The following is a 19,651-nucleotide window of genomic DNA, read 5'->3' as shown; positions in this document are numbered from 1 at the left end:
CCATTTGGTGTGTTAATATGCTTTTTATCTCCTCTCTGAAAAACATTTCTCTTTAAAAAAAAATTAAGACAAGCAGGAAAAAATTGTGCTTCAACAGAAATGTAAAGGGTTTCTAAAGTAGGATTGTAAAACAAATCCAAAATTTAGTGGAATCTAAAAAAAAGAAATAACAAAAAACATTGTAAAAGGACCTCCTGAAATCAGTTCTCATATGTAAGCTCCACTCAAATACAGGAGCACCCAATTGTGTTATGAACTATTACAGCAAGTTCTCCCTTAAAATTGTTGATAGGTTCTTGGAAAATGCAACTTTAAGCAAAACAAATTATAAGGAAGTTAATATTACCAAAGGCTAATTTATGTAAATAAACAAAGATTAGGTTCCTACAGCATATTCTGGTCACAATCTTCTAAATAAACTTCTAGCACCAAACTAATAAACTACCAAAACTCTAAATAAAGACCCAAAACACTTCTAATATTAATCATTGAAATAAATTATAAGACTGACTTATAACAAAATGACTATCAATTAGGACTTGCTGAATTATCATCAACAACAACAACAAAAACAACAACAACAACAAAATTTTAACTCTGCCTTTTTTCCATAGGGAGCCCTGATAGAAAAGCCCCAAGGACAGCTCAAGAACCCTTGTAAAATGGAGGAAAGGCAAACTGAATAGTACCAGTTAAACTAGTACGAGAAAAGTCAGACTAAAAGGGGGGACCTTTGAAGACAACAGAGATTTTAATTTACTTGAGGAGAAATGATCAAGAATAAGGTACATTTGTCTTAATCCTGGGGAAGATAATTCAGATTTAAAAATTTGGATTATCTTCCCCAGAACTGAGACAAATGTCTAAAATTTAATTAATTAAAACAAGATCTTTATTCATTTAGATTTAATTCACTGGATTGATGGCTCCTTGTCCGTTCACTGGAATTTGGGGTGCAATCTTTTCAAAAGTTCCATCACTTGTTTCGAAATACGCAAGGTGATTTCCCAAAGAAATGAAGGAAAGAATGGAATGCAAGCAACAATCTCCCAAACAGCAGAAATAAAAATTAAGTGCAATAAGGGAGGTGGTTCATTTCTACTTTCCATGATTCTAACACTCTTGCTCAAAGTTGCCTGAATGAACATCAAAGTGAATGAATGGAAATTCACTTTGGAAAAATAAGTAAAATGACACAAAGTCCATTGCATGGAGTTTTGGTTGTTTGCTGTGTTTTTTTCAGCCTGGTGTGATGTGAAAATGGGAAACCTCACATAAGTAGTTGTCAAAATACACAACGCGGGAAGCTAATGCACACGAGCTAAGAGAGAATGACACTAGCCCTACATATGCTCACTCAGCAGTCTCAGCGTGCCTTATTCCCAAACAAGCATCCAGTGTTTCTCAAACTGTGAGTCAGGACCCACTAGGTGGGTCGCAAAGCAATTTCAGGTGGGTCCCCATTCATTTCAATATTTTATTTTTATTATATTAGACTTGATGTGACCTGGTCTGTGACTGCCTTTGGAAAAATGTTTCAGATCTGTACTTTTAACAGGCTACTATGTATAAGCTTTTAACACTTTTAGTAAATGGAACTTACTCCTGGATAAGTGTGGGTAGGATTGCAGCCTAGGATTGTTCAAAATTTTTTCCTGCTTGATTATGTCACTTCTGGTCATGACATCACTTCCAGTGGGTCCTGAAAGATTCTCATTTTAAAAAGTGAGTCCCGATGCTAAAAGTTTGAGAACCACTGGCTCTATGTAACACAAAAATTGTTTATGTTAAATTTGTGATGTTTCTTATACAGAGGTGCAGATTCCGGTGGTAATTATACAATAAACTGTGGCTAAACTATTGATGCTAAGCCAAAAATAGCAGCATTTTTTAAATCCTCAACTAAAATTAATAAACATTGAAATATTCAAACTAACACAAAATTGTTCCAATTTTGTTTCACAGTGTAAAAATTCAGGAAGCCCTTGATTCAGCTCTTGCCTCAGCAATGAATTAATGAGGTGGTCCTAAGTTCATTGTCCTCTTTCAACCTTCTGCAATATGAGGATAAAGGTACAGTACTGGACTAACTTACAAGGAAGTCATAAAGATCAGAAGATGCTGAAGGGTTCTACTCATCTCATTTCAGGGAGCCCTTAACAGTGTCCCTTTCAAAGTGGTCGAAATAAATAAAAACCAACCTGCCTTCCTAAAAGATGCTTTTGCAACTGTTGCTGTATTTTTCACTGTTTAAAATCATTGGGTATCTTAACAGTATTTTGTAGTATGGAAAGGGGGGAATTGTTTTCCTGGGGTTATAATTTGTTTTTTAAATAATCTTAGACTCTGGGACCCTGCTTTGAAGCTAGGATGTAAGGAAAGTTTGTTTTCAAACTTGAAACGTCTTCAGTTAAAAATCAGTAACGAGGTCAATCAGTACTGAGGTCTGTAACAAAATATGGGGTTTTAATTTTCTATTCTTAATTGCGTATTTTATCTTTATGTAGATTTCTTGTTAGCCACATCAGGAGGGAAGGCTGAATCCCAACCAGAGCCAAACATGTAAAAACGAAAAGCACAAATAATAATATTTTAGGGGCATACTTTTCAATATACACATTCACATTTCTCAGGAAAGTGTAAAAGTATCCCCAAGACCTCAGCTGGATTTCATGCAATTAATTATTCACTATATTTTAAAGCGAGGGGGATTATTTCGCTAAATGGATTCAATCTCTCCCCTGGGTGTCGGGAAGCAAAGGCTGTCACACACCGGCTTGTGTGTAGATTAAAAATATGTTTGCATATCTGAGAAGTTAATTTTTCTCCCTAAGCTGTCTCATAAAATCCTGGTGGTCTGTTTGCAGGGATTTATAACTACCGTAATTATATTAGGACTGAACCAAAGGAACAGCAGTAATGTCACTATAACTGAGTGTTTTTTCCCCAAAACCAGTGGTATATAATACAACAGATTTTGTGGTTTGTCATTGTTTTATTGTTATATCATGATATAGTCAATAATATAGTCAATTGGTTGATCCTTCCATTCATTACCCTTAAGCATGAGAAATGTTAGCTCTAGTTAAGAGAAGGGGCAGTGTTGAATTGGGGAAATGGGTTCAAACCCCATTCGCTGTTTCTCAGTCTGATCTACTTCATAGGGTTGTTGTGAGAATATGGGACATGCCAGATCTCGTCTGATCTCGGAAGCTAAGCAGGGTCAGGCCTGGTCAGAACTTGGATGGGAGACCGCCTAGGAATACTGGGTGCTGTAGGCTTATACCATAGTCTTTCGAGACTGAAGGTTGCCAACCATGGGTATGTGTGAGTGATGTTGATCACTCTCAAGGAAAAGTGAAGCAGGGGCTGCCCAAGGCCTCCGGGTGCCTGAGCCAAATGCCCTCCTTATCCGGAGACTGGGAGAAGGAGGAGTGGCCAAGGTAGGTGGGAAGGCAGAGGTAGATGCTTTCCCCCCATCAGTCCACCTCCTGGGGCTACCACTTTAATCAGCTTCATGTTCGAAGTGAGATAAACACGTAATACTTTTTTAATGCATAATACTTTTAAAAGTCTGGGCAAGATGCACTATTTAAAATTAGGGTGGGTGCAGAAACCCGGAGAAACTTAGGGTGGATCTAGGAAATCAATGATGGGTTAAAAGGCAATTAGCAGCCACAGGATGTGGGCGCTCCAGTGAAGGACTGAGGAATGCTAATTTCTATCACCCCAAGGTTTGGGCCATTTGGCTCTCCTGGTGTTTTTCCTGATGTGGCTAAGTAAGGATGGATCAAGCCAGCAAGTCCACCAGTGCGGTGCCCATCTTGGCAAGCACTGCTGGCATCGTGTAGACCATTCCACTGTTTGCAAGTGAATGAGGGAGGAGAGGGCATGGCCAGGAAAGTGGGCAAGACAGGATTGGCTGGAGAATGAGGCGGCTTTCCGCCATGATTGGCTGAAAAGAGAGGGAACTTGCTGGTGGCAATGGCAGTAAGAGGTCTGGGAGTGGCCAGTTCAGCCTGGTGCTCAGCAAGACATCCAAGCCATTTGTTGGACAAGTTGGCCGGGAGTGTGGACTGTTGCATGGGTCTAAGAAGAACTAGCGACGCCCACCTTCTCTCATCAGCAATGGAAGGGTTAAATGCAAACAGCTGGGTCCTGAAATCCCCCTTCAGCATCACCAACCTCCTCCAAGACGCGGCCTCAAGTGAAGCTCCCGAGAGATCTCCATCACCACCGCTGTCCAAGGAAGAGGGGAGTGTAGCAGTGGCAGCTGGGGCAGAGCGCGAGAGGTCAAAGAAAGAGGTTTTTCCTGGGGAACAGAGAGGGAAACACGAGAAGCCGCCCTTCAGCTACAATGCCCTGATCATGATGGCCATCCGCCAAAGCCCTGGCAAACGACTGACCCTCAATGGCATCTACGAGTTCATCATGGGGAACTTCCCCTACTACAAGGAGAACAAGCAGGGCTGGCAGAACTCCATCCGGCACAACCTCAGCCTCAACAAGTGCTTCGTCAAGGTGCCCCGGCACTACGACGACCCTGGCAAGGGCAACTACTGGATGTTGGATCCTTCCAGTGAGGACGTCTTCATCGGAGGGGCCACCGGCAAGCTCAGGAGGAGGTCCCCGGCATCCCAGGCCAAGCTAGCCTTCAGGAGAGGAGCAAGGCTCACCTCGGCCAGGGTGGCCCTTGCCGGATCCCTCTGCTGGCCCCTGCCTCCTCCCTACGGTGCTTCTTCAGCCTACCTGGGCCATCATCACCCCAGTTCCTTCTCTTCCATTTTCTCTCATCAGACTATGACCCCACCAGGGACACACAGGCAGACAGAAGGAGAGGCCCCTCCAGGCAGCAGCCACCCACACACGGCAACAACCATGTTGGCTTCGGCCTTTCCCTGCAGCTTCCCCATGCCCGACCTTCTGAATTCTTGCTCGGTCAATTTCCTGGCCGGCCAGGCGAGTTACCTCTTTTCCCAGAGACACCATCACGACTTGCCGGCAAGCCCTCCAGCTGCACTCCCATCCAAATGCGCCGGAGATCTGCTCAGTGGAGCTCCGCCAACTTTCATGGGACGCCTCTCTCCAGAGTTCTCGGGCTACTTTGCTTTTCAGAACCCAGGAATTCCACTTCATCCCACCCTGCCTTGATGATACCCCACTGTAGACACTCTTCCAGCCTCTTCCCAAGAGAAACATCTTGCCTGCCGATACTGAAACCCCAACAGCCTCTTTGCGCTAAGGATCAATACGATCGGATGCACGGCATTGGTTTCCAACCACTGCCCGTGAGAAACTCTGGTGAAAATGTTTCTCCACCTCACACTGAGCATGTCTTTGCTGTTTTTGCTTGTGCAAGAGCTGAGGGGACCTGTCTGCATGTTCCAACTCAAACAAATTAATTCCTTCTATTATCTCTTGATGTTTTGAACGGGAAGAGGCTGCCTTTGGGGGACCCGAGTCTGCATCGGCTGCTTCCAGGCCAACTCTGGTTTGCTGTTGCATTTGGACCCACCTGGACTGAACGGCCTCAGCAGGTGCCAGTCAGTGCCGTTTCCATGAACCTGGCACATTCTTTTCCACCTGCACCACCTGCAGCTCTGCCTTTCGATCAACAATTTGAATCCAAGGACCAGCTCTTGAAAAAGCACCAGTAAACAATGACTCCCCCTGCTTCACTGCAGACGGTCTGATTTGTTGCCATTTGTGGATTTCTGGATGCTTTTTCTAATTGGGGATGTTTGTTTAAAATAGAATAGAATAAAAAAGATGCCAAATGTTTGCACCTCCACCTAGGGAAGCTCTAACCTAGATGGGCTGTGATTCAGCTGAGATGGGCTCTCTTCTTGCAATGAGATTGGCGTGATTTGGGCTGTGATCCTGTGCACTAGTGTGAAGGGCCACAGAAATCAGCAAGAAATACGCGCAGGTAAATCCATTTCACACCGAAGACCGAAATACAATTTGGGCATGTTCTGATGTCAGCTTCCTGTATTATCTTTTGTTCCTATTAATTGATACAGCAGCAGCAAATATAATTGATTTGTCAGGAAAAGAAAAGGGCAGATCTCTGCCCTTAGGAGCTTACAGTATACATTTCAGCAGTGTAGGGGGGCAACAGAGGAAGGGAATAGAAGGGAGAGGTTAACATGGGGTGACTGTGAGCAAATGCTGCTGTGTTCTGCTTTGTTTCAAGCCTGGTCTCCTCTGGAGCAGCAAGAAAGTAGAGGGAAAGGCAGCTCTCTTTCCCCCCAGAGCATTCTTGGGTGGGCAATCTGTGTAGTTGCATCAAACCTGGGAGCTTGCATGGATTGCATCTGGATGAAGCACCCTGCCTTTCTGGACTGGGGAGAGACGCAGCGGAGAGACAAATTCCCCTTCTGGATCAGGTCAAAAGTCTGCCTGGAGACCAAGCACTCTCTGCCTCCAGCAGCTGGCAGTCACCACAACTCTGAACAGGGTCTGACGGGGACGGTTTTCTTCTTGCAGCAACCTGCAACTGGAGGTAGATCGGTGCTGAGGGTAGGGCTTGAGTGTTGAACTCTCAAGGCTTATGGGCCACTGTCAGAATTTCTGTCTCAGCCTGCTAATTAGGTGAAGCATTCCCTTGCATTTGTCTAGAACCTGCTGATCAGCTTAATTGGATGACCCTGAAAACAAGTGTGGAGAGGGAGGGAGGGAAAGATCGCTCTCTGCGCACATCCCTGCTAGAGTGATCTGGCTGTGTTCAAGTTGCCGTCAGTGGCATCCAAATACAAGTGCCATTCAATGGCTGAATGGGATGAGTGTCAAAATAAAGGTGTTTGGGAAGGTGCAGAATTATCTTGTATCCAGTTTATAGGGTTGGTGGATCAGGCCCTGGCATCTACGGCTTTGTCTTGAACTACATTTGGAGTTGCATGCTTTGAATGTGCATAGGGTGATGTGCCAGTCCTGAAGAACACATTCACATGTTCAAGTCTCGTTTACAAAAGCAAATTTTGCAATAAGAAGCTTCTGGTGTATTTATTCCTAACTTTTGCTGTGATTGTCGTAGATTTATTATTAATGAATTGCTATGGTGTCTGTGCCTGGGTGTTACTTTTCCTTCATTCAAAGCAAGAACAAGCACTTAACTGGCTTCCCCAGCCTCAGCATGCATAAGTTACACCTTGAGGGAACAAAGTGCAATTTATATTACTCAAGAAGTCTGATTTCTAGTTTTGCAGGCATTTCTATTGAAGAAGTGACAATAAGCTGGGGAGCCAAGGGAGGAATGATACGCTGAAAAGAGGGTGAAACACATGTTTTTACTGGTTTGCTTAATTGTGTGATTTCCAAACTGCTGGTGTGGATTGCAAAAATGACCGAAAAACCCCATCAAGCCTCTCCCACATCAACCCCATAAACACGAATGCATGTTGTGCAGGAATGGTGCGATTGATAGACTGGACAGCAAGCTTAATTGCAATTTATGTGTGTTTGCATGAGAGAGGGAGAAGCTGTACGGAATGCACCTTAAACTACTGATACTGCAAAGTGTGAACTATTTTTTCCAAATGTGAATCAACCCCACAGGACTCAATAAAGATACCTAATAATGTGTTTCCCAAACATGGTGGTGGTTTATTTGGAGTTTAATGTTTCTGTCATTATGGATGCAAGTACGTACTCAGGCCAGAATAAGGGTTTGCCCCATTTGTCATAGATCAGCTTTCCAAGACAGGGCAACCAAATTCTCTTTCAGGGGAGGGTGGTGGAAGATATCCGAACAGACCAAGAGTACGAGACGGCGGCTGCAGCAAGCGTAAGTCACTCCGTAGTGTCACAACACTGGTTTTCTTAGTTATTATTTATTAATGGGTTTAGAATACTATTATTCATTCATTAATTAACTAATAAAATAATTTATTGATTCATATATTGAATTTATAAATGTCTTGCCTATTGGACATTTCAAGGCAGCCAACAGCATAAAACTGTCATGAATATGTACATGTTAGGCCTAGGTTAGCATGTGAAGCCTGAACCAAACTAAGTCAGTAACGGAGAAGTTGCTAGCAGTTCCTAGCTGCAAGAATGAGAGTAAATAAACAAAAAGATTGTTGTCTCTCCTTTGCTGGCCAGAAAGGACAGATAACAAGAATTACAACCCATTGGAATGTTTAACACCTTAGTAGACAGAGAGGCACCTGATCAAACGTGATGGAGTGCAGCTATGGATCTCCAGTTGGGAGGGGTAAGAACTAGGAGGGCTAGCAACCAGGTCAACTTTAAGAAGGTTCTGTCCTCAGAAGTTTCTGATTGGACAGTCTAAATAAGTATGAAGTCACCTCAGTACTATTAGCATGAGACGTATAATAATGAGTGCCCAAGGGGTGTGGTGCTCTTTTCTTGGGCAGAGTTTTGGGTGCAACATCCTAGATGCGCTTTGAGCTCCATTGTCCAACATGGGCACCTGGCCTCATAGGTAGCCCTGGAGCTAAAAGATCTACAAGAGTAACTGACCCAGGTGAGAGATAGGGATTAATAGAGATAGCCAGCTAACTTTATTATTTTATTGCTGATATGTTTCCTAGATGTTTATGCCTCTAGCATTTGCTGCCTTACTGTACTTAATAAACTAAAATACGTTTTACTAAGCTGTTTCATTGTCTGTTGGGGACAAAGGTTCAGAATCCTGCCTAGCCGTTCAGCAAGCTACCAAGTGCTCATTGAGGTCTAGTAACTTGGGGACTGAAGCTCTAATTGGAGAAAGAGCTCAGTGCCTGCAAGGGATAGAATTAAGCCTAGAGGGTCTCAGTGTCCCTGGACCGAGGTACTGGCACATACAGGGTGGTGGCAGTACTACTGAACAGAGGGGCCTTGAGGGATTTAGGGTTCAAGAACCAAGAACTCTGAGCATCCCAAACCCCCTAAGTTTGCAAAAACAAAAAACAAAAAACACAACCAAATAAATATCTTGTCTGAAATGGTTAAAAACAATTCACCTGACTTTCAGCCTAGTATAACCCTTTGAATTTATCTGAATTTACCTGGAGAATATAAAGTCCACTTTCTTGTGCTGCTTTTCAAGCAATTGATGGAGTCTGGACTGAGTTAACTTATACACTTTGTATTTCCAGTTGGGAGGGGCTGAACTTTTTCTTTTTCCCTGCCTTTGCCTAAGCAGCCCTGTGGGTCTACTGAAACCATCTTACTATGTGATTCAGGCCTGCAACAATACGCTTAATGTTAACATTTAGATTTTGAAAAGCTGCAGATGGGGGGGGGCCTCCTACAGTCCTATGCCCCCATCCCTTTGCTTACCAACTGCCTGATGATGAGTCCTGTACAATTCAAATGCTCCTTTGATATCTCACTATTTTTGGCTCAGCCCTGATAAAGATTATCATACTGGAACCTAGGATTTTGAAGACACAGACATCCTCGCATAAACCCTAAAAAGGAGTCACTGTTGAAACAATTTTATATGCAGCATTTTAGACAAATGGTCAGTCTAATTGGCTGGCCCATCACACCAGCCCTACAAGACTCAGCAGGATGAGAGTAATTCTGGCCCTCTTATTATAGCATCAAATTGGAGCATGCCACTCACTCCTCACCCAGTTGGCACGCAAGAGATACAAACAAAGCGGGCACTTGTCCTTCGAGAGAGCTGTCTGGACAAGGAGACAAGTTGGGAGGTGGGTCAGCAGCTGATGGTGGCTCAGCAAGTTTCTGTTGATTAAACACAAGCCCTACTATGTATCCCTCCCTCTGGCTGTGACTTCTATGGCCCTCAATATCTTTTCCACTTCCCTGCCTGTCAGACAAAACGGCCAGCCATGTGCTGAAATGGGAGCTGAGAAGGTGACAAACAGCTTAAACCTGTTTCAGGGCTTGCTGCATCGACCGAACCTGCACTGAAGACAAGAATTTTGTGAACGGCAATGAAGAATTCGTAGCAGTCAACCTGTCTCCCAATGCAAAAATCTCACACGTTTGGGGGAGTAGCAGTTCTTGGAGAACCAGAGTGGTGCATCAGCAGCGACAACACCCTTTCACCACGAACCACACACTGGGTGACCCTGGGCATTCACCATTGTTCAGTTTGATCCGCCTCCAAGAGATTCCCACAACTGTGGAACTGCACACGCATGCTTCCATGTACACTGCCGTGATCTCCTTGAAGGAAGGGTGGGACGAGCCAGGAGCATGATGTCCAGTAGACAGTAATATCTCTTTTGGCACCTTAACACAGCAGTTTTCAAACAGTGTGCCACAGCACATTGGTATGCCACAAATGGGCCACAGGTGTGCCACAGGAGTTTGGGGGAGGGTAATTTATTAGTAGAGCCTTTGGAGATATGAGCCTTCCCCCACTGTGGTCATCTGATCAAAGATGAGCCATTTGCTGAGTTACTTGGTGGGAGTGCAGAAGGAAAACCAAGGGTTCAAGCATATGCATATCTACTCAGAAGTAAGAGCCATTATAGTCAATGGGGCTTACTCCCAGGTAAGTGTGACTAGGACTGCAGCCTGAACATGTTGTATTTTGAATATTCACTGAACTCTGAGCCCCTCTGCAGGCGCCTGAACCTGCATCTCTCTCTCTCCAGCTTTGCCCACAGAACTCATCAGTCCGTGCAGGCTTCCAGTGCAAGGAGAAACAGCCCTCTTCATTCTGACCAATTTTGCCTCCTCCCGCACACCGTACCCACAGCCGTTCCCGCTTTGGCTCTGCCAGGGAGCCATAGACCCAAGAAAGCCCTAGAGTGACGTGTACGCGTAACTCCCGGTACACTTTTTTTGCCTCAGATTGACGTAATCGCCCTCTCCCCACCAAAGTAAGAATCTCTTTCTAATTCCAGCCTTATGGTGGGGGAAAAAAGTCTTTTAATCTATTAAATCCCAATCCCAGTCTTGTTGTGACTCTATGCTTTCATACGTCTATGGAGTCCACTCTGAAGCGCCTCGAAGATGCGCGTGCGCGATTCGACCAACCCGTTCCCCCGGAAGCGGAAGTCCCATTGTGAGCAGAGGCGACGCAGTGAACGGCACACGCGAGTAGACGGTGACCGAGAGGACCGCGGCGTCGTCATGTGAGCAGGGAGGGGAGTTGGGGGGGAGAGGCTGTTTCTTCGTTGGGGGGCTTGATTCTAGGGCCTTTTATGGACAGCAGCCCCAGAGTGAATGGGGGGGGCAGAGGAGTCCTGCACCTAGCCCCCACTCGGGGGGCAGCTGGGGGCATCATCCAGCATGTCATTGGCCTGTGGAACTCCTTGCCACAGGGTGGGGTGGCGGCACTTCTTTGCGCCAGGATGCCATCTGGTCTGTGGAACTCCTTGCCACAGGATGGGGTGATGGCACCTGGCCTGGATGCCTTGAAAAGGGGACTGGACAGATTGATGGTGGGAAAGTCCATCACAGGTTACAAGCCCTGATGGGTATGTGCAAACTCCTTGTTTAAAAGTATGCTGCCTCAAAGGAGGGCACCAGGGTGCAGGTCTCTGGTTGTTTTGTGTGCTCCCTGGGGCATCTGGTGGGCCACTGTGAGATACAGGATGCTGAACTAGATGGGCCTCTGGCCTGATGGAGCAGCACATGGCCATTGTGGCTAGTGACCCCTGATAGGAGAACTCTCATCTTTGTCCAGTTCCCTTTTAAAGCTGTGCAGGCCAGTGGCCATCTCCACATCTTGAGGCAAGTGAAGTCCACAAGCTAGGCAGCTCTAGCATTTAGGACTTGTGTACCCTCTTTACAGGTCCCTAAGGAAGAGGGGTTCTGCAGCATCGTTCTCCACTGAACAGTGTTGGTCTTTTAATAGCTCCTCTTCTCTCTGCCTCCCACTACTGTGGTGATGTGCTTGTCCTGGGATGTCTTGCTTTTCAGAAAGGTCTTGGGGAGGAAGCAGATACTGTCAGATCCAGAACAACTCTTCAGACTTAGCAAGTACAGTTTCTTCTCTCTGTTCTTAGGAGTCTCTTAAACAAGCCCAAGAGTGAGATGACCCCTGAGGAGCTGCAGAAACGGGAGGAGGAAGAGTTCAACACAGGACCCCTTTCAGTCCTCACGCAGTCCGTCAAAAACAATACTCAAGTGCTGATCAATTGTCGCAACAACAAGAAGCTTCTGGGGCGTGTCAAGGCCTTTGACAGGTAGGCTCGTGATTTTTGCCTGTGGAAGTCTGCATAGGTTGTGTCCACAAAATGAGTCTTGCTGGATGAGGCTGAGACTTGTGAGGAAGTTACAGCTTTCCAGCTCATGGGCAGCCCAGTCCTAAAGTCGGCACTGCCGCCAGGTGCAGGGGCACCAAAGCGGCTACTGTTGCATTCTGCAGCTCTACAGTGGCTTGGGGGAAGGTGACTTTTGTCCCCTTCCTCTGGGGGAAGCCCCAAGCCCTGTGCCAGCACAGACTTGAGAGACTCCATGTTGGGCCTTCCAGCCTGACACAGAGTTTAGGATCTGCCGGAGCAGTTTAGGATCCAGTGGAAGGATCCTCCCCCTGCCCCAGCACACCTCTATCCCTGAGGCCCTCCCCACTTGGAGCTCTTACTTAGCTCCAGGTGGCATCTAGCTAGTGCTAGGCTGATGCTCTCAGCGCAGAGTGTCGCAGGAGTGCCTGATGGACACCCAGTGCTGACATTACAGTTGTAATGCACTGAAAAGTTCAGGATTGGGCTCTGAGATATCTGATCTTTCTAATTGATTTCGTTTTTATCCCACCCTTCCTCCAGTCAGGGCAGAGCACATGTTCTCCTGCCCATTTTGTTCTTCCTTATCTGGTGGTGGAAGAATATGTAGCAGGTGAGCTTTGATACTCACCTGCAATATGAGTATCTGTACCTGCAATATGTACCTGCACCTGCAATATGTAGCAATATGAGCTTTGATACTGATCTTAAACTTTGAACTGGCTACTATGGGAGGAGATGGTTTTTAAGGCTTTGATACTGATGAGCTGATTGATGCTGATGAGCTGATTGATACTGATGATACTGATCAATACGAGCTTTGATACTGATCTTAAACGTTTGAACTGGCTACTATGGGAGGAGATGGTTTTTAAGGCTACCTGATCCAACACAGCTGTTGTGGCTTTGTCAGTCTTTTGAACCTGCTTGGAAACAAACAGGTAGCTGATGAAGGTAACAATACAGGAGTCAGTTAATACAGCTGGTCCTAGATCAGAGGTCTCCAAACCCTGCCCAGGGGACTGGTGCTGTCCACAACAAGCCTCATTCTGGTCTGTGGCAAGCCTTCAGCACCCTGTGACAGTGTCCTCTTCCCACTAGGCACTGCAACATGGTGTTGGAGAATGTCAAGGAGATGTGGACAGAAGTGCCCAAGAGCGGGAAAGGCAAGAAGAAGTCGAAGCCTGTCAACAAGGATCGCTACATCTCCAAGATGTTCTTGCGTGGGGATTCAGTCATTGTGGTGCTGAGGAATCCCCTCATCGCAGGCAAGTAATGGGCTGTTGGAGGCCAGGGATGCTTCAGAGTCTGGCCCACAGAATGCTGTCTTTGGGGTCACTCCAAGAGACTGAGGCCGCCGATGGTTGTCACTGTTGGCATCTCCCCATCAACCGCCCTTTCTTCAAATGATTCTTGCATCTTGCGTATCAAGTCCCGAGGAAGGAGAAACACCTCCTTCCTCCCAGTACTGGCTGATGGATATTCCATTCTTCCAAACTCCTGGATATGTTATTGTATGTGGCCTGTTGACATTTGTGTTGGTTTTATTTTTTTTTGTAATAAACATTTTGTTCAAGTTCTTGGTCTGTTATGTGATCTGGCACGGCCTCTTCTGCCAGCTGAGGTTTCTGATGGCATGATAGGGGGTGGGAGAGTTGCAACTGGGGGGAGCCCCCTTTGCCCAGTGTGGTCTTTCACTCTGTTACGGTGCCTCCCCACTGTGCTCAGAATACATTAAAGAAACATTTTAAGCATCAGTTTACCAAATTCAGTATTTTACACTCTCTTTTTCCAGCCATGACGAGGACTTTCAGATGGGGTCATAGTACAGCGGAGAAGCCCCTCCCACTCACGCAGAAATTCACATGTTCTGTCTTTGGGAATTTCTCTGCCCTACTAGGAGATCCTGCCGTCTGAAATCCTGGAGAGCCCCTGCCAGTCCATGGTGATCATACTGACCTGTTGGCCCAGGGGTCTGACTCACTAGGCACCAGCATCCTATGCTGTAATTCCATTCAGATCAAGAGACATCAAATGTCTACAAACAAATCTGGATTGGAATAATTCCCCCCCCCCATTCACCCAGCATGTTTTAAATTCTGTAACTGAGCGAAAAACATGGCCTCTTTTGGCATGGCTGACACCTCATTGGTTAACTGGAAAACTGTACTGACTGACCTCGTCTGGAACAGAAGCAGCCATACATCCCCCTTGTAGTCCCTAAACCCCCTGGCAGTTGCTTGCCTGCTGTTGTTTCTGTCTCCTGTGCAGTGCTGACTGCTATGCGTGGTATCTGTTCCACCCTGCTTCGTGTCTCTCTCTCTGACAGGATGAGCTCATGGCCAGCTGTCTTCCTCTCCCTCCCCTCCCCATTGAAACTCAAGCCCTCCCCAGTCTCTGAAAGTGACTTTGTGTTGCTTTGATGCAGGACAAACCTTTTACCGCCTCGCGCGTCCTAACAGCCATGTCTTATGGAGCTGCAGCATCACTTAAAAACAAATTTACTTAAAGTATCAATTACCCCCAAGGGGGCAATCAATTGACTGGGTGCAACAAAACCTGCTGCCATGCTGGAGGAAATTTTATACAGGAACAGATGGGTGACTTGTTGGAAGATTTCTCGCAAACTTGGCTTCTGGGTGTCCTCTAAGGTGTCTTCATCATGGTGGATGTGGGAAGGGCAAGAAGTAGGGATAAGGAAAAACATTTAATTTTTAAAGCATTGAGTTGAATAAATAGAGCTAAATCTCAGGTTCCAGCTTCGCATCAGGAGTCTACAGTTCCATCATTCGAAACTAAAAGTAAAAAAAGGAATTTGTTTCTGCCCATCCTTCGAAGTGAACAACAGCATTGAGGCTGTATCACAAGATCTGTGCTGCTGTGTTCTGATGTGCCCTTCTCCCCTGGGGCTGCTGCCTGTCAGTGGGTGCGCCTGAATGCAGGGAGGCAAGAGTTACTACAGGTTTCAAACGGGCTTAGGTACAGCTGTCTGTGATGAGGGCTGCTTAGCTGGTCTCCGAAATCCTACATGGAAAGTGGTTCATTGTGTGAGATTTGTCTGAGAAGGGATCAATGCAAGTTCCAGTCCCAGCACCGTATTGTCCTCTCCTGTTGGTCAACTGACATGATGGAGCTCCTGGGCGATCTCCTATCCGTGCACTGACCATCTCTACATTGTCATTAAAGGGGCTTTGTCACATGCCCTTAGACCACACCCAAAGAGGTATGGGGTAAGTGTCATTTGCATTCACGTCTGAAGATCCATGGCTAGTGGCATCTAATCCACGCACATTCTTTCTACTGCTTATCATGCATGACGTGTATTGCTCTGCTTAAGGCCACCTGAACTCTTAGGTGCGTAAGGTGTGAAGCACCCCTCGGGAGCCTAGACTTTCTGTTGTTAGGCAGGGGGGTAGTGAGAGGCCTTGAAGACCTAGCTCCTTTGCTCTCCCCAGAGCCCCAGTCACACAGCCAGGCGAGAAGATCCAGCTCGATACTGCAGCTCAGGTTTAGCGCACCCCAGGCTCGCATTTCAGCCCGTCAGAGGTTTTTGCAGAGGCAACAACTTCTGTTCAGGAAACGGGCGACAGCAGAGCCCTGATGATTAATTCAGGAAGAAAAGGAGAGGGCGCTGGCTGCGGCTGATATGGGGGAAGCAGGATAACTCCCAAGCTTGGGTTGGGAGGCGACTGGACTCATCAATACCTTAATGCAGCGCCAGCTGGGATCTCAAAAACCAAAGCATGGAGGTGGAAGAAAGGGCATGGATTGCAGGGAGATGCCAGTCTCTCTTGCTGGACTCTGGCAGTTCCTATTGAGATGGAACAGTGGCCCACCCTCTCCACCAGCCTTGTTCATTTCAACGGGTCTAAAGTTGCCTGTGAATTGCAAGCTCTTAAGAGGAGGGGCTCCTCTCTGGCTATTAGTCATGATGGCTGACAGAACCTCCAGCATCCAAGGCACTGTACCTCAAAAATACTGATAACTGAGGTGCACCAGCAGAAGAGCGGATGCCTTCATGCACTGCATCTGGCTGGTCACATTTGAAAACGGGATTAGGTGTTCATGGGAGGAAGGAGAATATCCTTGTCTTTTTTGCTTATTTCCCAGTGTGCCTAGAAGTCCTGTGCAGGTAAGCAGAATGTGGTGGGAAGGAGAAGGGCAACATACAGCTGGGCTTGCTCCAGTTGGAAAGGGATCCACGATTCCAAGGACCAGTCCTGTTCCATCCGATGCCATAAGGCCCCCGGAAGATGGTGGCTTGTCTTCTGCTTGCTGCTCTGGAATTTGACCCCTGCCTGTTTTGCAATGTGCACCTGCTTCTGGTCCACTGGAGCTGGCAATCAGTATGACCCTTGGTGAAACCCAAGAGTATCAAGGCCAAGTCCTCCTTAAGTGAAATCAGTGCCCTCTGCACATGCCCAGAGGCATTCATATTTTCAACATCGTTAGGTACGTAAGTTAAGTGGAGCATTGGTCCTGACACTAGGTTCTGGGGCTATTGGCAGTTTTGCCCCAGGCACAAGGAATAAACTGAACCCTGCAAAAGTTCCTTTCACACCTGCCAGCCAAGTCACGAATGTTTTATTGGTGTCTCAGCCACGAGTACGTGAAAGCAACTTGGCTTCTTGTCCCTGTGAACTGCTCTAGATTGACTGGCCACTCAGTCTAGATGGTGTCCTCTGCTCTCCTCTCTCTCATTGGAACTGGGAAATAAAAATATTCAAGCCACAAAAAAACCTTCCTGAAATGTATGTGACGTCTCAGAGCACCCTCTGGTGGAGAATAGACGGATTTAAGTAAAACAATTTCCATTATTTCTCCTGTTAGGGAAAAGGGCTTGTGCTCTAGTTCTTTGCCCCTCCCCATGACTAGCACGGAACAGCATAAATTGTGCAAAATAAGAAAAAAATGCACCTTTGCTCCAATGTCAGCAATTTGAATTGTTGCTCTTCAAACCATTTTAATTGTTCAGATCGTAGGATTTTATTTGTCACTTTGCAGAATATGAGAAGACAGACCCCTGCCCCAAGGCTATAACAATTTTAAAAAATGAATTAGTAGGGCCAATGAAGGGGAGTAAAGGCTGAAGTAAAGAGGAAAAGAATATATGATTATTTCAGTTGTGTCCGAATTGGGTTGACTATGGTCCCTGAAAGTCGTAGACTGTGTCCTAAAACAAATCCTAAATGACAGTTTGAAGTGGATTCCGCAAAACAGGAACGGAGGGAAGGATAAGTCTTCGCAGTGGATTTGTTGAGTCTGAAATCTCCCCCTCACTTGGTTATACCAGGAAGCTGTTTCATTACATTCACTTCCCAGGCAGAGAGGTGTTCCTGAAAGCCAACTCTGATTCATTGGATGGCACAACCCCAGACCTGGAGAACATGTCCACTGTGGTGGAGTAACAGATACAGGAAAAAGCCCTGATTAAGGCCTTCCGGAAAGACTTGACACGAAAAACGTACACCACTGGGTTGATGGTGGAGTTGGCGTGGGACAGGATAATGGTAGCCAGAGTGAGCTGATTTGGGATGTGGCAGGTGGGACAAAGAAGCATGATGGTGTTGAGGATATGGACCGGGAGCCAGCAGACAGTGAAGAAGAAGAGGATGATGAAGAGGGAGGTGGCTGTCTGCAGCTCCTTGCGGGCAATGATCCGGCGCCTCTCCTGAGCGCTGACGTCGACCTCGCCCTCTGCCACTTTGCGGATTTGGGATTTGACCTCCAGGAAGATGCGCCCGTACAGCACCATCATGACCGAGAGCGGCAGTAGCATGCAGAGCATGAAGTTGAAGAAGACCATGTATGTGCTTCGGATGATGCTGTTGAACAGACACTCCCCACTGGCTGGCAAGGGCTTGTGCCACCCCAGTAGAGGCAAAACACCAATTGCAATGGCCAGCACCCAGCAGGCTAAGATCACCAACAGGGAGTTGCGGGGAGACATCAAAGACTTGTACTGGAAAGGCTTGAGAATGGAGACGTACCTCTCCACAGCGATGGCCAACAGCCCAAAGATCGAGGCTTGTGTTAACACCAGCAACATGCAGAGCATCAAGAGACACAGCTGGGGTTTGTCACGGGGCAACCCCACGTCAGCAAACTGAGCACAAGGGATGGCCACTGCCCCTACCAGGATGTCTGCCACAGCCAGCGAGACCAGGAAGTAGTTGGTGATGATGGCGCGCAATTTCCTGCTCCGCAAGATGACAGTGCAGATGAAAAGGTTGCCCACGATGGAGAATAAAGCTATCAGGCTCTCGCTCAAGAAGTAGGGGATGTCTAAAGCTGAGGGCCACGTGGCGTTTGCTGCTCGGAGGTGCTGCTGCCCAGAGGACACATTCTGCAAAGCTTCCATTATGGGATGTCAGCCATGTTGACTTCCTTTCCGGTCTCTGCAGGTTGCTGGCCCATTAGCCCAAATCCTAGGGGACTCCAGGAAGCTGTGAAATGGAGCAAGGCCCCCCCCCCCAAGGATTCAGTAACCTCTCTAAGCATTGATGCTTTACAGACTTGATAATGCTGCCAGATTATGTGTACTGTATTACATTTGAATCATAAGAACATAAGAACAGCCCCACTGGATCAGGCCATAGGCCCATCTAGTCCAGCTTCCTGTATCTCACAGCGGCCCCCCAAATGCCCCAGGGAGCACACCAGATAACAAGAGACCTCATCCTGGTGCTCTCCCCTACATCTGGCATTCTGACTTAACCCATTCCTAAAATCAGGAGGTTGCGCATACACATCATGGCTTGTACCCCATAATGGATTTTTCCTCCAGAAACTCGTCCAATCCCCTTTTAAAGGCGTCTAGGCTAGACGCCAGCACCACATCCTGTGGCAAGGAGTTCCACAGACCGACCACTCGCTGAGTAAAGAAATATTTTCTTTTGTCTGTCCTAACCCGCCCAACACTCAATTTTAGTGGATGTCCCCTGGTTCTGGTATTATGTGAGAGTGTAAAGAGCATCTCCCTATCCACTCTGTCCATCCCCTGCATAATTTTGTATGTCTCAATCATGTCCCTCCTCAAGCGTCTCTTTTCTAGGCTGAAGAGGCCCAAACGCCATAGCCTTTCCTCATAAGGAAGGTGCCCCAGCCCCGTAATCATCTTAGTCGCACTCTTTTGCACCTTTTCCATTTCCACTATGTCTTTTTTTGAGATGCGGCGACCAGAACTGGACACAATACTCCAGGTGTGGCCTTACCATTGATTTGTACAATGGCATTATAATACTAACCGTTTTGTTCTCAATACCCTTCCTAATGATCCCAAGCATAGAATTGGCCTTCTTCACTGCCGCCGCACATTGGGTCGACACTTTCATCGACCTGTCCACCACCACCCCAAGATCTCTCTCCTGATCTGTCACAGACAGCTCAGAACCCATCAGCCTATATGTGAAGTTTTGATTTTTTGCCCCAATGTGCATGACTTTACACTTACTGACATTGAAGCGCATCTGCCATTTTGCTGCCCATTCTGCCAG

At 46.7% G+C, this 19,651-nt stretch overlaps 2 protein-coding genes and 1 pseudogene across 2 annotated transcripts; 2 read left to right on the top strand and 1 right to left on the bottom strand.

The window, feature by feature from the left end:
- Positions 1-4,128: 4,128 nt before the first annotated feature.
- LOC136661110 (forkhead box protein G1-like) lies at positions 4,129-5,151 on the top strand. Its single transcript, XM_066638130.1, has one exon. It carries the CDS (start codon positions 4,129-4,131, stop codon positions 5,149-5,151), a length of 1,023 nt encoding a protein of 340 aa, XP_066494227.1.
- Positions 5,152-10,979: 5,828 nt separating this feature from the next.
- SNRPD2 (small nuclear ribonucleoprotein D2 polypeptide) lies at positions 10,980-13,734 on the top strand. The gene is made up of 3 exons (XM_066638891.1): positions 10,980-11,063; positions 11,940-12,119; positions 13,257-13,734. Coding segments are annotated over exons 1-3 (357 nt in total). The 5' UTR covers positions 10,980-11,061; the 3' UTR covers positions 13,432-13,734.
- A 3,732-nt stretch (positions 13,735-17,466) lies between these two features.
- On the bottom strand, positions 17,467-18,516 carry LOC136661109 (adenosine receptor A1 pseudogene; annotated as a pseudogene).
- Positions 18,517-19,651: the final 1,135 nt, after the last annotated feature.

The sequence above is a fragment of the Tiliqua scincoides genome, chromosome 10, assembly GCF_035046505.1.
Source record: "Tiliqua scincoides isolate rTilSci1 chromosome 10, rTilSci1.hap2, whole genome shotgun sequence".
Classification (NCBI taxonomy): Eukaryota; Metazoa; Chordata; class Lepidosauria; order Squamata; family Scincidae; genus Tiliqua; species Tiliqua scincoides.
Note: the sequence above shows the minus strand (reverse complement) of the source record. Positions and strands in the feature narration are given on the sequence as shown.